Raw genomic sequence first — 15164 nt, forward strand, 5'->3', positions numbered from 1 at the left:
GTGTGAGTGTGAGTTTTCATCAGAGCTGCCTCCTGGTGTTATTACTGCAACAATATTATTTGCTATATTCCTCCATTTTAGGTGCCTTAAGTTGAAATCCCCCAGGAGCAAGATGTTGGGTGCAGGAGCTGGAAGATTTTCCAGACAGTGGTCAATTTTTAACAGCTGTTCCTGGAATTGCTGGGATGTTGCATCCGGAGGCTTGTAGACTACCACAATGACTAGGTTTTGGTTCTCGACCTTTACTGCTAAAACTTCCACTACATCATTTGAGGCATTAAGCAGTTCTATGCAAACAAGTGACTCGGCAATGTACAGGCCAACCCCCCCCCCCTTTTTTTTTTTGCCTGTTCACTCTGTCACATCTGTATAGGTTGTAACCTGGGATCCATATTTCGTTGTCTAAGTGATCCTTTATGTGGGTCTCAGTGAAAGCTGCGAACATTGCCTTTGCCTCTGCAAGCAGTCCACGGATGAAAGGTATTTTGTTGTTTGTTGCTGGCTTTAGACCCTGTATATTTGCAAAGAAGAATGTCATCGGACTGGTGGTATTGTTGGTACTGGGGGAGGGGATTTTTTTTTCCGGCATTAGTATCTGTATCTGTTGGTTTGGAGTGGAGGCCATCGACTGTGGTTCCACTCCAGGAATGACTGGATTTGGTGTACAATTTCTGCCATTTCCTGCCAGTTTTTTTTTCCTTCCTGGCACTAAAAAACCTCTCCCTGTTGAGTGGCTGTGGCTACCCAGGTTTTCCCATGGCCTGGATGTTTTGTATCTTTTTGTCCCCTTTAGATGGTGTGCCTGGCAATTTCAGTTATAGCACAGTCTTTCCTGTACTGAAGAGGTACACATTTCAGGGTGAAAAAGCTTACAGGAAGGGAGTTTGCATTTTCCTGTTGTCATATGGGCACGGCATTTTCTAGGGTGGTCATAGTTGCACGTCCCATCTGTTTTTCCAGATTTCCCATGTCTGCAGATACCAAGTGCATAGTGGATGTGATAATGCCACTATTGTGATCCTTGAACGTGAGATCCTCTGACATTACTACTACTAAGTCCCTTACGTTAGTCTTCAGCTCTGTTGGGCGACTAGTTAATTTTATACAAGATTCAAGTAGTAAATTTTATTGCTTTACATTACAGTTCTGAATTTTTCAAGGAAAACAGCTTGAGTATTTACAACATTAATTATCTGAATTTTTGTTTCCATTTATTATTGTTGACTGTTGCTGGAGTCTTGCAAGGTTGCCGAGGTCTTTGAATATTACCAGAAAGCCTATCATGTTGCTGGGAGGTAAATCTGTGATTGGTTTAAATTTTGTCACTGAAGTGTCTAGTTTATTCATTGCATACCCATCCTGTGGATAGTAGCACAAGAGCATATGGATACATAAAATGCCCAAAAGGGTTAATAGGAGTACATCTGGCTATACAGTATATCTACAACATATTTCATGTGTTTACCTGGAGAGAGTTCTGGGGGTCAACGCCCCCGCGGCCCGGTCTGTGACCAGGCCTCCTGGTGGATCAGAGCCTGATCAACCAGGCTGTTACTGCTGGCTGCACGCAAACCAACGTACGAGCCACAGCCCGGCTGGTCAGGTACCGACTTTAGGTGCTTGTCCAGTGCCAGCTTGAAGACTGCCAGGGGTCTGTTGGTAATCCCCCTTATGTATGCTGGGAGGCAGTTGAACAGTCTTGGGCCCCTGACACTTATTGTATGGTCTCTTAACGTGCTAGTGACACCCCTGCTTTTCATTGGGGGGATGTTGCATCGTGTGCCAAGTCTTTTGCTTTCGTAGTGAGTGATTTTCGTGTGCAAGTTCGGTACTAGTCCCTCTAGGATTTTCCAGGTGTATATAATCATGTATCTCTCCCGCCTGCATTCCAGGGAATACAGGTTCAGGAACCTCAAGCGCTCCCAGTAATTGAGGTGTTTTATCTCCGTTATGCGTGCCATGAAGGTTCTCTGTACATTTTCTAGGTCAGCAATTTCACCTGCCGTGAAAGGTGCTGTTAGTGTGCAGCAATATTCCAGCCTAGATAGAACAAGTGACCTGAAGAGTGTCATCATGGGCTTGGCATCCCTAGTTTTGAAGGTTCTCATTATCCATCCTGTCATTTTTCTAGCAGATGCGATTGATACAATGTTATGGTCCTTGAAGGTGAGATCCTCTGACATGATCACTCCCAGGTCTTTGACGTTGGTGTTTCGCTCTATTTTGTGGCCAGAATTTGTTTTGTACTCTGATGAATACAAACAGATTTAGCATATTTGCTTAAAATGTTTGGTATGTTATTTTCATTAAGATACCTTGACATACCACATAGGTTATACTCTCTGTATTCCTCAATAAGTGGAAAATCAAGCACATAGTGTTCAAGAGAGTAACTAGAAGTCTGACCACATACAGTACTTTGCATTTAGTTTTATCAATCATCAGTATGTCTGCCAAACTGCCAGAAGTAGCCTAAGCCTAGCTACAACATGTCACTCTGTTCACTTTGCAAGTTGCTCCATAAATGTGCTTATGCTATTACATTGAGTTATACATCGACTTAGGCTGCTAACTTTATTCCTATGACATTAAGATTCATTATTTATAGGTGTACCTTGCTTTAAGGCTCTTTGCTTTAGAATGCTTCTAATATGGTGCTTTTCAATTATATTCATGTGTATTATTTTCAGCGCTTGCTTTGCTGTTATGATGGTTTTCACATTTTTTATTAGTTTTACTTTTGCATAATTTTTAAAGACCTAGCATTATTGTGCACTTAATAAATGATAGTATAAACATAATTTTAGGTATTTATATGCAAGTGGGAAAAAAGGCAGTGATTCATTTGTAAGGCGATATTAGTGTCATGGTGGTGGTTTGAAATCTAACCTGCTGTATTAGCCAGGTATGCCTGTACTTATCCTGTATTATTTCTCATGCTTGACACAGATAGACCAGTTATATTCTTTGGCTAAATTATCAACTTTTCATGTATGAGCAATTCGGTGCATGATGTAATCCATAAGAACTGTGCACTAATTCCTAATTTGATAAATGTTACGAGGTCCCCCAACTCTTCAACGCCCTCTTTGTGCCCAAGGGGAATTGCCAACGAACTTCTGGCTGTCTTCAAGAGGGAACTTTAAACTTTGACTAGCCAGGCACTGTGTTCGTATGTGTATTATACTTAGTGGAAGGTTCATATTGGCTTTGACATGTGTAAATGCCAATTTGCCAGTAATTTTGAGCAAGATGGTGATGAACTATAAGCTAACAAGTATAAAGACACATAATGTAGAGCAAGACTTTATTTTAAATGTTTTGCTGAGGAGCAAGCTTTATCAAGTTTACAGAAAAATAAAAAGCTTTTGAAATGTACACACTGAGGTGAAGAATAGAAGAGGTCCTGATATGCAGCAAAGGCAGGTTAGCCGAAGGCCAGTTCACAGCATCATGTGGGGTGAGCCTTGTACAAGATGTTTTGCTTGGCTGAAAGTGTTTTGATCTTGCTTAATGGTGTTATATACCATAATGACAGCTGCTTCTAGGCACTTCTTCCCTTCCCCCGAACCTTGTCATTCTATATTCCAACAGGCCATTAGGTGTACATCACAGTGTTAAAAAAAAAAAAAAATAAGTACTCTAGTGTGTATCTAATATAATACGTATTGTACACACAATTTACAGTTATAGTAAGCCATTGATTAAGATGCAGTCTGTTAGTACATTTTTGCTATATAACGGTAAAAAAAATTGTACATATTTTCAGTCGTCACGCTGGCAACTTTTAATTCTGCTGTAACAATACATTGCTGTGTTTTTAAGAGTCATTTATCCTAAGTTTATTTATACAAATATTGAATAGGATGGTTATTGATAATAGTGCAAAAAGTAAACAAACCATGGTACAGGTGGGGATTGAACTCACAGCAAACCCTTATCGTGATTTGTTTGCAATCGTGTCATTACGATTTTGTGAGTCAGTGTGAAAAGTAATTAAATGAGAAAATGAAGGGATGATCTTGAGGCACCACCATGATGAATGTTTGTTTTGAGTTCACAGGGCCATCACAGAGCATGCCATGTATATATAAACTGTTTATCACCACAGGAGTCACAGGTTTTATTAATAGATGTGACTAAATTAGTTGTTTCCTTCATACCTATCAATACATGCAGTGTTTTCTTATTCTTTGTATCTGAAGATTCTGAAACTATACAAATTGATAATCAAAGTTTTATGTCCTTTGCTTCATTACATTTGCATAATCAGGGTTTTAATGAGAGTAAACTCAATATAATGTGAATACAGTACCTAGGGTATATACATTGTGCATCACTTTGGTTATTAAACGTTTTTATTTTGTGATGAATAAATGACTTGCAGGTTCTGGATTCACTGGTTCTTTACTTGTCTGAGACACTACCACCATCATTAGTGTAATGTGTCTTCACCTTCTCTTCATTTGCATAATCAGGGGTAAAAAAAATAAGAGGAATCTGGATATATGTGTATACAGTATCTACTTCATAAACAGTGTGCATACATTTAGCTGATGTCGCTGATAAACTTGTATTTCATGATTAATAAATGATGTGTGAGGGATGCTTGCAATGTTGACATCTGCTTGTCCCTCCCTCCATCCTCTGCTCCTTACTCATTTCTATAATTGAAAATGTGAGGGAAATGATATTTTATTTAATTTTGTATATAAATTAATATCAGTTGTTTATATTTACAAAAACATTCTGGTAGTCAGTTTCATAACAGTGAGATGGACACTGTCCCTTGGTTTATCACAGCTCTCAAACCCAATAATAATGACAGGACCAAGTAATAACCTCAGATAGTTTTTCACTATTTAGATATTTTTTTGGAGAGCTGGCACTCATTTTATATGGGATATTACTTTAGCCATGTTTATTTAGTAAAAAATCTGTTCTTATGTCTAGAACTATGTGGTATTTTTAATGATGGTTGCAGGTGATTGTAGTTGTTTGGTGACAGGTGATAGTTGTGGCAGGTTGTGGTTGCTGAACTACCTACCATATGTTTGTACAGGTATTGTTTAGGGTTCACATCAACCCTCTCCACACATTTTTAGATCAACAAGCAATGACAACTATATTTTAAGGAATGGAAAACTTAATTATTTTTTAAGTCTTGACAACTTACAAGGCCTTAAAAAATTTGGTTGATATTTTGGGGGATTCGTGGATTCCTACAAGTTCTTTTGCTCATTTTACATGATTTTTAATTATACACTGTTCTGAGAAATATAAATGTTGTCTTAGTCAATAGTCTACTGTATATTGCCATGAACATTGGGAATAAAGACTGGTAGCAGAGGATCCTTGTAATACAATGTTTTGCCCAAAGTTAAGCAGAACATTTGAGTCAATTTTTGCCACTCTCTACCTGCAGTGTACAATTAAAATAAAGCAGCTAAAAGTATAGTTCCCTCTAGGCTGGAATACTGCTGTACATTAACATCTCCATTCAAAGCAGGTGAAATCGCAGATCTAGAGAGTGTACAGAGATCCTTTACTGCACGTATAAGTTCTGTCAAGCACCTTAACTACTGGGAACGCTTGGAAGCACTTGACTTGTACTCGTTGGAACGCAGGAGGGAGAGATATATCATAATCTACACTTTGAAAATCCTGGAAGGAATGGTCCTAAATCTGCACACAGAAATCACTCCCTATGAAAGTAAAAGACTGGGCAGGCTATGCAAAATACCCCCAATTAAAAGTAGGGGCACCATTGGTATACTAAGAGAAAACACCATAAGTGTCTGGGGCCCAAGACTGTTCAACAGCCTCCCACCAAGCATAAGGGAAATTACCAATAAACCCCTGGCTGCCTTCAAGAGTGAGCTGGACAGATACCTAAAGTCAGTGCCGGATCAGCCAGGCTGTGGTTCGTACGTTGAATTGCGTGCGGCCAGCAGTAACAGCCTGGTTGATCAGGCCCTGATCCACCGGGAGGCCTGGTCGTTGACTGGGCCGTGGGGGCATTGATCCCCGGAATAGCCTCCAGGTAGGTAGATCCATTGGGTTTTGCCATTATTTTAAGTATTATGACCAGGCTCCCGGAGTAGAAAGACTCAAAACTCATCAAAGGTACAGGTATACAAACTTGCATGCCAGTCCAAGGAAAGGGAAGGTTGCTTCAAGGTTTTGGCTGAAGAAATCTTACTAGAATCAAGGTAGCTTAAAGGGTCTGGGTACTTGGCTATTATGGCCATGCTTAAAAATTCCAAGGGAAGTACAGTACAAATAGTGTTTGCTTGCTGGAATTAAAAGTTAAATTAAATTCACTTAAATATTTTTCACATATCTTTATCATTAGTTTCAGAATCTTTTGGTGGGTGCAAGCAAAAACATACCACCTGCATAACCAAACACTTGTTATCAATACCATCTGCCTGTCCGAATATGTTTTGTCAATAGTTGCATATTCAAGCAAATTGTCAATACAGTCTACATACTCGAAAACGTGTTGTCAATATTACAGTGCCACACACTCAAATCTGTTTTATAGTGGAGCCAGGAACACTAAAAACAAGCCAGGACTTGGAACAGTCATCTGCTTCACCCCATTACCCAAAGAAAAATATATGTTTACATTATTCCATTATTGGAGCAAGGGGCTAGTAACTTTTGTTTCTTTTTAGGTCACCTCAGGGCTTTAAAATGTGTTCAGGCACCAAGTTTTAGGGCACTACATATTGTTCTTCATAAACTTTTTTTTTTTTAGCATCTAAACCCCTAACCAATACAGGCATGGAGAGGGTGATTGACGTTATGATCAGTGAAAAGTTCTGAACACCTAAGGGTCACTTATGTAGTGAATGGGGAATGGGAGAAGTAGTGCAGAGTCAGATTTGGTCCTAGAATTGGAGGGTAGCTTAAATTCCATGAATAAAGATTCCTTTACCACTAACAAGGCACATCTCTGGAAAAGTCTAGAGCAGTTGAGAGTTCATTGTTTATGTTCACAGCAGTTGTCAGACTTCTTACATCCAGGATATATAATGAGCACCTCTTTTGTCATTGAGGCCATCTTTGATTCCTTAATACATCTAGGGCATCCTTATATTTTAGGGAAGTGAGGTGAGAGAAACCTACATTGTGTGGGGATTTACCAGTCTGGACTTAAAGGTCAGGTAGTCCAGCTTAAAGGGGAAGTAGCAGAGGAGAACCAAGGGTGGCCTCCCTTAGGCCCCCCTTGTCTCTCCTGCTGCTGTTGGTTCATCTGTTGCTGTTGTTCTTAATGTCTTCTGCTGTTGTTGGTGCTTTTGCCAGTGCTGGTTCTTCTGCTATTATTTGTGCTTCACTTGCTGTTTGTTTCTTTTAATGTTACTAATGGTATTTCTGCTGCTGTTATTAGGTTTAGGGAGTTAGTAGACTTGGACAAATACTTCAGAAGGTAACTGGACATTATGCCTATGGGCAAAATGTGGAATTGCAGATTTTTCTCTGATAATGAGAGCATTTGTCAGGCCTTTTTTTCTTTTTTTCTTTTGCAAAATCCATTAATGAGAGGTTTTGTTGTATTTACCATAATCAATACTTTATCTTAGCAATAGTCTCTGCACTGGCATGGCTTCACTGTCAGTACTGTAAAACATTTTTTGAACTCTGTTGATTCTGTTTCTAGTTTACAGCAAAATAATAACTTGAGCTTGTTCCCAAGATGCTCCTAGGTCCTAGGATATTGTTTTTCAGTGTATCAATAATTTATAACAGCACCATGACAAAAAAATTGCTAGAGTTAAATAATCATAATAGTAGCATTTTGTCTTTTTGCCACTTGGTCCCATCAGTCCATTTGTTCATTAGATTGTTACCTTTTTTTTATCCTCTGATTTGAGAATAGTGAGTAGTTCTTGTTTTATAAATTTCAGATATAGTTTTAAAAAGTTCTGTTAACCGTATGTGAAGAATAAGCTTCGAATAAGAAATGCTAAAATATGTAGTCAAAAACTAGGCACTTGCATTTTGATTCCACCTACCATGAAGTGCATCTGGAAATCATGCACCTTACTGTTACATTATGTGTTTAAAAAAAAAAAAATGTATGAATGGAAAGTACTGGAAAGCCTTATACCCTTATGCTTTTAGCGTACTGCACTTACAGTACCCCTGCAAAAGTACCCTCTGATCTCTTAAGGAGCTACGTATATGTGTACAAATTTAGAATTATTGTAATTAAATTTGTGAACTCTTTACACGTGATGGACTTAGTCATCGCTCAGAGCAACTAATTGCAGTACTTGCACATGGTTTCTCAACACAGTATAATAGCCCTTGTGTCAGTCTCAGACTAGGATGTAATTTACAGTAGGTTGTACTGTCAAATTATATTTGCTTGTTTTACACAACTTAGGTAATAAAATTTAAATACACAATATCCTATCAGTTATGCAGTATAGTAAGTACCCTTTTGTACTTTGCAGCACGGACAGTGGACGTGACAACCCTTTCCGGCCTGATGGTGATATCTCCCGAGAGGCTGATGAGATTGTTCAGCTTATTAAATCAGGCCGGCCACTACAAGGGCAGGCAGGCCAACGACCTGGAGACTTCACAGACTCCATAGATGGCCCTCAATCATCTCCAACTGGAAAAGAGGCTGTCACGGAGCCTCTTTTCTCACCAAAAGATGCTTCTCCTCAACAGCAACAACAACCGCAGCAACTGCAGCAGCAGCATCAGCCAACACCAACAGCAGTACCAACAAAGCCATTGATGGACAGCACACCATCGCCCCCAGGGAAGGCAGGTGCCAATGGATCAGCAGCACCAGAAAACTCTACGCCAGGCACTGTTGAGGTGACACATGTCACGGTCACTCCCACAGACGCTGCCCACGTTGAACATGTTGTCATTAAGAAGAAAAGCAAGTGTAACTGCTGCGTGATCCAATAGTGTGGGCAAATGGGTGGGCGTGGACAGGGCGAGGGCGTAACACTAGTCGCCCTAGCAGTAAGACTAAGACACGCATGGAGTAATCCTGGGGCTAGAAGTGCGGTGTTGCTTGACTTAACATGTGCTTTGTCTTCTCTGCTGTGTGCACAATCCACCACGACTCTTATTAAAAGTGTTCCAAAGAATGACGAAAATATATTTTATGTATCTTAATAATTTCTTATATAGTTTTCTGCTAGGTAAACAAAATGGTTATTTCTCTCTGCTTAGATTGCCTTCATTTAATCACTGAAACACACACTACATTACTAGTTGGCCAGATTTATTATATTTCTTTGCTCCTGCGAGTGTCTGCACAGTCAGAAACTCGTATGTTGCAGGGGAGCCTTCAGGTACTTGCACACTGCCTGCAGCTCCCAATTGTCTAGGGCCTCACCAGATACTCATGAAGTATCTAGAGAATGACTAGGCATTCACATGGGACTTAAGGATAGCCTGACAAGTATTCAGTAAGGTCCAACAAGCACTCGTGTGTTGTAGTGCCTTGGCCTCTAGGCACTCATCCAGTGTCTTGGGGTATGCTTGACACTTCTTCAGTGTTTACAACCGGCAGTACACGTCAGTGTTTGAAAGTTATTAAACACTGAAGCAATGTCTCTGACATGACGAGCACTTATTAAGTGTCTGGATGTAGTGTGAAGTGTGATGGAAGAGGCTTCTCTAGGGAGGAAATCCCTAGTTGAAGAAATAAGCTCCTTCTATAGAAGGATTGTAACTTGAATCTCCTCAATTTAACTGACTGATCAAATTTTTATGTGAATGTAAATATTCTTCATTGCTGAAGTGGATAATCCATAGTGATAAAATTTTTAGAAGACTGTATTGGGAAGGGTCATTCTGCTTGAGGTTGTAGAATTTTATAAATAATGTCTGGAGGGGCTGTAAGTCGGATACTGTAGGTTCCTATATAATGAGGTATAATCCTCAATGTTGTAAGATTTTTTATTTAAAGGTTGTACTCCTAGAGTGTGCAAGATTGTCAGGAGTTATAAGGAGTGTGGTATGGCTATGGTGGTGGCAGTTGCGAGCAAGGTAGATAGGGATAACCATGGTGCTAGGGGCAGTGGGCTAGCCACATTCTCACAGCTGCTTCACCACTTCCCATGTCACCCTTCAACAGGGATAAGATATGATCACATAGCAGACCATTGTAATGGCAGCTTTCTTGGATGACCAGTTACATAATCATTGCTTCATAAAGTAAACCTGATAAATTCTGTTCATTTTCGTTAAAACAGTGTGGACAAATAACCTGGTATAACCACACAAAGGTCTTAAGTAAATTTTAATAAAAACTCTTGAATGTGAGAAAAATTTCTTCGTGTAATTTTCACTAGATGAGGAAGTCAGTCCCTTACCTGAAAATAAACTATATTGAAAACTTGTAAATTTGACAGATGTGTAATTTGAGAATTAATTTATCATCAATGATAGTTAATGCAGTGAAGAAACAGGTATTGTTCATGTGTTTGTTAGGTGCATGTCAAGAGTTTGTAAGCATTGTGTTCCAAATGATGTTGTACAACCTCAGAATTTGTACACAGTTTGAATTGACTTTTGTGGTGCAAGAACCCATGACCTGTATGATGAATGAAAGTTATTACATGCTTGTGATATGGTTACCTTATATTTTTGAGTTTGGATTTCTTTAGATATAAAATTGAAAATATTACACATTGATCTCCTTGATTAAACAATTCATTTTATCTGTATTTTGCAGCATTTTATATTTCAACATGATACTGCCATATGGTGATAATTTGACACTATAAAGAATATCAGTATTTGGCATGAAATAGGTTTTTACCTCCACTGATTTTGTTGCGCTGTTTTATTCCATTTTTATTTTACAAATACTAATTTCCAGGAATTTTAGTAACTCGTAGCTCATTTGAGTTTAGTTCTATAATTAACATATAGCTCAGTCAAATTCTAAATGTGATATTTTTTCCACAGTATAATATTGCAGTTTTTTTTTTCACTGATATTTTATGTATATATATATATTTTTGTTTGTCCATATCTGAAATTTTGAGTTTGTGAAATTGGCTTGGAAGAATAAGTGAATATAACACTGGCAAACACACTCATGGTCTTCTAAAAGATAATGTTCACATTATAAAGGTGTTGTATAGTACTTTACATCTCTTCAATACTTGCGTAGACAGTATTAGCAACTCATTTCTTATCTGTCCAGTACCGAGTGAACATCAAACTTAACGTATGCACGTATATTGCACTTTTTGGAATTTTTAAAATTTTAAATGAACACAACAATTATTACATTCTGAATTTTTATCTATTAATTGTATATTTGAGATTTAAAATCTTGATATAAAATGAACATTACACATTTTTTTGCAATTAATACATTGTAGTTGCACTTTGAAAAATAGGTTGTTACATATTTTATTTATTTATATTTTTAGCAGGGTAATTACATTATTTCTGACATTACTTACAGGCTAAGGAAGAAAGAGAATGTGTACATAGTTTATTGATAGAGGTTCATATGTAAATTTTACATAAATTCATCATTGTAAAAAGCATATAGGAGTAAAGCACTTAGTTCCTTTTGTTAGATTCATTCATTATAATGTAATTGGAAGATTTTTCTCAGAAGTTAGATTCTGAGGAACTTTATGGAGAGAGCACATTTATCAATTCAAATTATTAAACTATAATGAATGACAACTTGCTGCCTTCAAGAGGGACTCAATATGCATGGTGAATTTCTATGACGATTATGTTTAATACGATTACAATGTAGAATTGTACGTTTCAACACTGTCTTATTGTGGGATCTTGTCTTGTGATGCTGATGAATATCTCCAAAAGACAGGTATTATTTGTAGTTATATAGACGACTTTAAAATGTTGACCTAAAGAAACTAATCAGAAATGCCAACAAAAAAGTAAATATAAATATCAGGTGAGCTGTGAATATCTGAGTACTACAAATTCACCTACACACATATCCTCATTGTTTTTGTTGAATGAAATTGTCAATTATTTTTCTCTTTGTATACAAGAACATGTGCATCAAGATATTGTATAATGTTACTGTTATGCATAAATAACTGCCAATACATCAAAACATCTTTGCTACTGAAGGTTATATAGACTTATATACATAAATCCATCTCTTTGTCACATATGATTACAGATAGGAAGGAGTCTTTGCACACCTTATACTTGTGGCTTCATTGTATATTGCCAGAAGTTATAGATATCAAACAGCCAAGTACATATGGACGTTCCAGTCAAGCTGTGTGTTCTCAATCTCAGCCCTAACTTTGATGGTGCCCAAGGTATAGCAATTTATGAACTGCTACACCTGGAACATCCTTATGCATGGTGATACATCCTGTTAGAAGCTTCTCCATAGTAATATACTGAATTTTCTCTGGCCTGTCTGCTTGCAAGTCAGAGGTAGGGAGAAAAAAATGGGTCTTTATGGGACGAAGAATTTCACTATATTGTGTGACAGTTATGGCACAGGGGTTCTGCATATACAGTAATTCTAAAGTCATGTAAATATTAAATAAATATTATCAGAGGACTAATGCTTAGAGGGTGTATGGTTGTAAGTAAACAGGTTATTAACATTGTGGCATGTGATTTGGGGGAGGGGAGGGAAGATACAAGTTGACAGGTCAAAAAGAATCATACCACCCGCATATGGCATTTTGTCGATCATTCATTAAGGTAGAGGTAATTACATGTATTTGTACCAAAATCATTGTGAAATATATAAATAATTGCATAAATAAAGTGTTTGTTTTCCAGAGCCTGTGTTTCCCTATATTCCAAATACTCTACAGTACATGCATAGTCCAAACTTGAGGGAATGCAACATTTTATCTAATATCAGTTTCTATGTAACTTTGCATTACATTTGGGGATTTACTACAATTGCATTTGCACATTATGTAATGGTTAACTATACAGTTCTTCCATATCTCATATCATTATCCTCTGTTAATTAAGAGTGCCTTTCTTAATTCTTTGAAAAGGGTAAATAAAGAGATTACAAAGAGTAGAGGAGAGAGAGATTTTGGGAGATGTTATGTATAGGAACCTTTGAACCAAGTGAGAGAGTAATTGTGGTAGGGGACATGAATGCTAAAGTAGGAGAAACTTTTAGAGAGGGTGTGGTAGGTAAGTTTGGGGTGCCAGGTGTAAATGATAATGGGAGCCCTTTGCTTGAACTTTGTATAGAAAGGGGTTTAGTTATAGATAATACATATTTTAAGAAAAAGAGGATAAATAAGTATACAAGATATGATGTAGGGCGAAATGACAGTAGTTTGTTGGATTATGTATTGGTAGATAAAAGACTGTTGAGTAGACTTCAGGATGTACATGTTTATAGAGGGGCCACAGATATATCAGATCACTTTCTAGTTGTAGCTACACTGAGAGTAAAAGGTAGATGGGACACAAGGAGAATAGAAGCATCAGGTAAGAGAGAGGTGAAGGTTTATAAACTAAAAGAGGAGGCAGTAGGGTAAGATATAAACAACTATTGGAGGATAGATGGGCTAATGAGAGCATAGGCAATGGGGTAGGTTTAAAAAATGTAGTGTTAGTGTTCAGCAGAAGTTTGTGGTTACAGGAGAGAAGGGGAGCGATTGGTGGAATGATGTAAAGAGAGTAGTAAGGGAGAAAAAGTTGGCATATGAGAAGTTTTTACAAAGTAGAAGTGATGCAAGGAGGGAAGAGTATATGGAGAGAGAGAGAGGTTAAGAGAGTGGTGAAGCAATGTAAAAAGAGAGCAAATGAGAGTAGGTGAGATGTTATCAACAAATTTTGTTGAAAATAAAAAGTTTTGGAGTGAGATTAACAAGTTAAGGAAGCCTAGAGAACAAATGGATTTGTCAGTTAAAAATAGGAGAGGAGAGTTACTAAATGGAGAGTTAGAGGTATTGGGAAGATGGAGGGAATATTTTTAGGAATTGTTGAATGTTGATGAAGATAGGGAAGCTGTGATTTCGTGTATAGGGCAAGGAGGAATAACATCTTGTAGGAGTGAGGAAGAGCCAGTTGTGAGTGTGGGGGAAGTTTGTGAGGCAGTAGATAAAATGAAAGGGGGTAAGGCAGCTGGGATAAAGATAGAAATGTTAAAAGCAGGTGGGGATATAGTTTAGGAGTGGTTGGTGCTATTATTTAATAAATGTATGGAAGAGGGTAAGGTACCTAGGGATTGGCAGAAAGCACGCATAGTTCCTTTGTATAAAGGCAAAGGGGACAAAAAGAGAGTTCAAAAATTATAGGGGGAGATAAGTCTGTTGAGTATACCTGGTAAAGTGTATGGTAGAGTTATTATTGAAAGAATTAAGAGTATGACAGAGAATAGGATAGCAGATGAACAAGGAGGCTTTAGGAAAGGTAGGGGGTGTGTGGACCAGGTGTTTACAGTGAAACATATAAGTGAACAGTATTTAGATAAGGCTAAAGAGGTTTTTGTGGCATTTATGGATTTGGAAAAGGCGTATGACAGGGTGGATAGGGGGGCAATGTGGCAGATGTATGGTATAGGAGGTAGGTTACTGAAAGCAGTGAAGAGTTTTTACGAGGATAGCAAGGCTCAAGTTAGAGTATGTAGGAAAGAGGGAGATTATTTCCCAGTAAAAGTAGGCCTTAGACAAGGATGTGTGATGTCACCGTGGTTGTTCAATATATTTATATGGGGTTGTAAGAGAATTAAATGCGAGGGTCTTGGCAAGAGGTGTGGAGTTAAAAGATAAAGAATCACACAAAGTGGGAGTTGTCACAGTTGCTCTTTGCTGATGACACTGTGCTCTTGGGTGATTTTGAAGAGAAGTTGCAGAGGTTGGTGAATGAATCTGGTAGGGTATGTAAAAGAAGAAAATTGAAAGTGAATACAGGAAAGAGTAAGGTTATGAGGATAACAAAAAGATTAGATGATGAAAGATTGGATATCAGATTGGACGGAGAGAGTATGGAGGAGGTGAATGTATTCAGATATTTGGGAGTGGACATGTCAGCAGATGGGTCTATGAAAGATGAGGTGAATCACAGAATTGATGAGGGGAAAAGGGTGAGCGGTGCACTTAGGAGTCTGTGGAGACAAAGAACTTTGTCCTTGGAAGCAAAGAGGGGAATGTATGAGAGTATAGTTTTACCAACGCTCCTGTATGGGT

At 38.0% G+C, this 15164-nt stretch overlaps 2 protein-coding genes across 4 annotated transcripts in view; one reads left to right on the plus strand and one right to left on the minus strand.

The window, feature by feature from the left end:
* LOC128698240 (uncharacterized protein DKFZp434B061) overlaps positions 1 to 12787 on the plus strand; it is a 774041-nt gene extending 761254 nt beyond the window's left edge. For all 3 annotated transcript variants that reach the window (XM_053790405.2, XM_053790403.2, XM_070098564.1), the window contains one exon: positions 8466 to 12787. In XM_053790405.2, the coding sequence (XP_053646380.1) occupies positions 8466 to 8937 (472 nt within the window). In that variant the 3' untranslated portion in view covers positions 8938 to 12787. The remainder of the gene's footprint in view (positions 1 to 8465) is intronic.
* The window catches only part of LOC128706434 (glutamate receptor ionotropic, delta-1), a 69971-nt gene continuing 58840 nt past the window's right edge, over positions 4034 to 15164 (minus strand). The window contains exon 11 of the mRNA XM_070098561.1: positions 4034 to 4664. The gene's annotated coding sequence lies outside the window, so the exon portion shown is untranslated. The remainder of the gene's footprint in view (positions 4665 to 15164) is intronic.

This window comes from Cherax quadricarinatus, chromosome 63, assembly GCF_038502225.1.
Source record: "Cherax quadricarinatus isolate ZL_2023a chromosome 63, ASM3850222v1, whole genome shotgun sequence".
Classification (NCBI taxonomy): Eukaryota; Metazoa; Arthropoda; class Malacostraca; order Decapoda; family Parastacidae; genus Cherax; species Cherax quadricarinatus.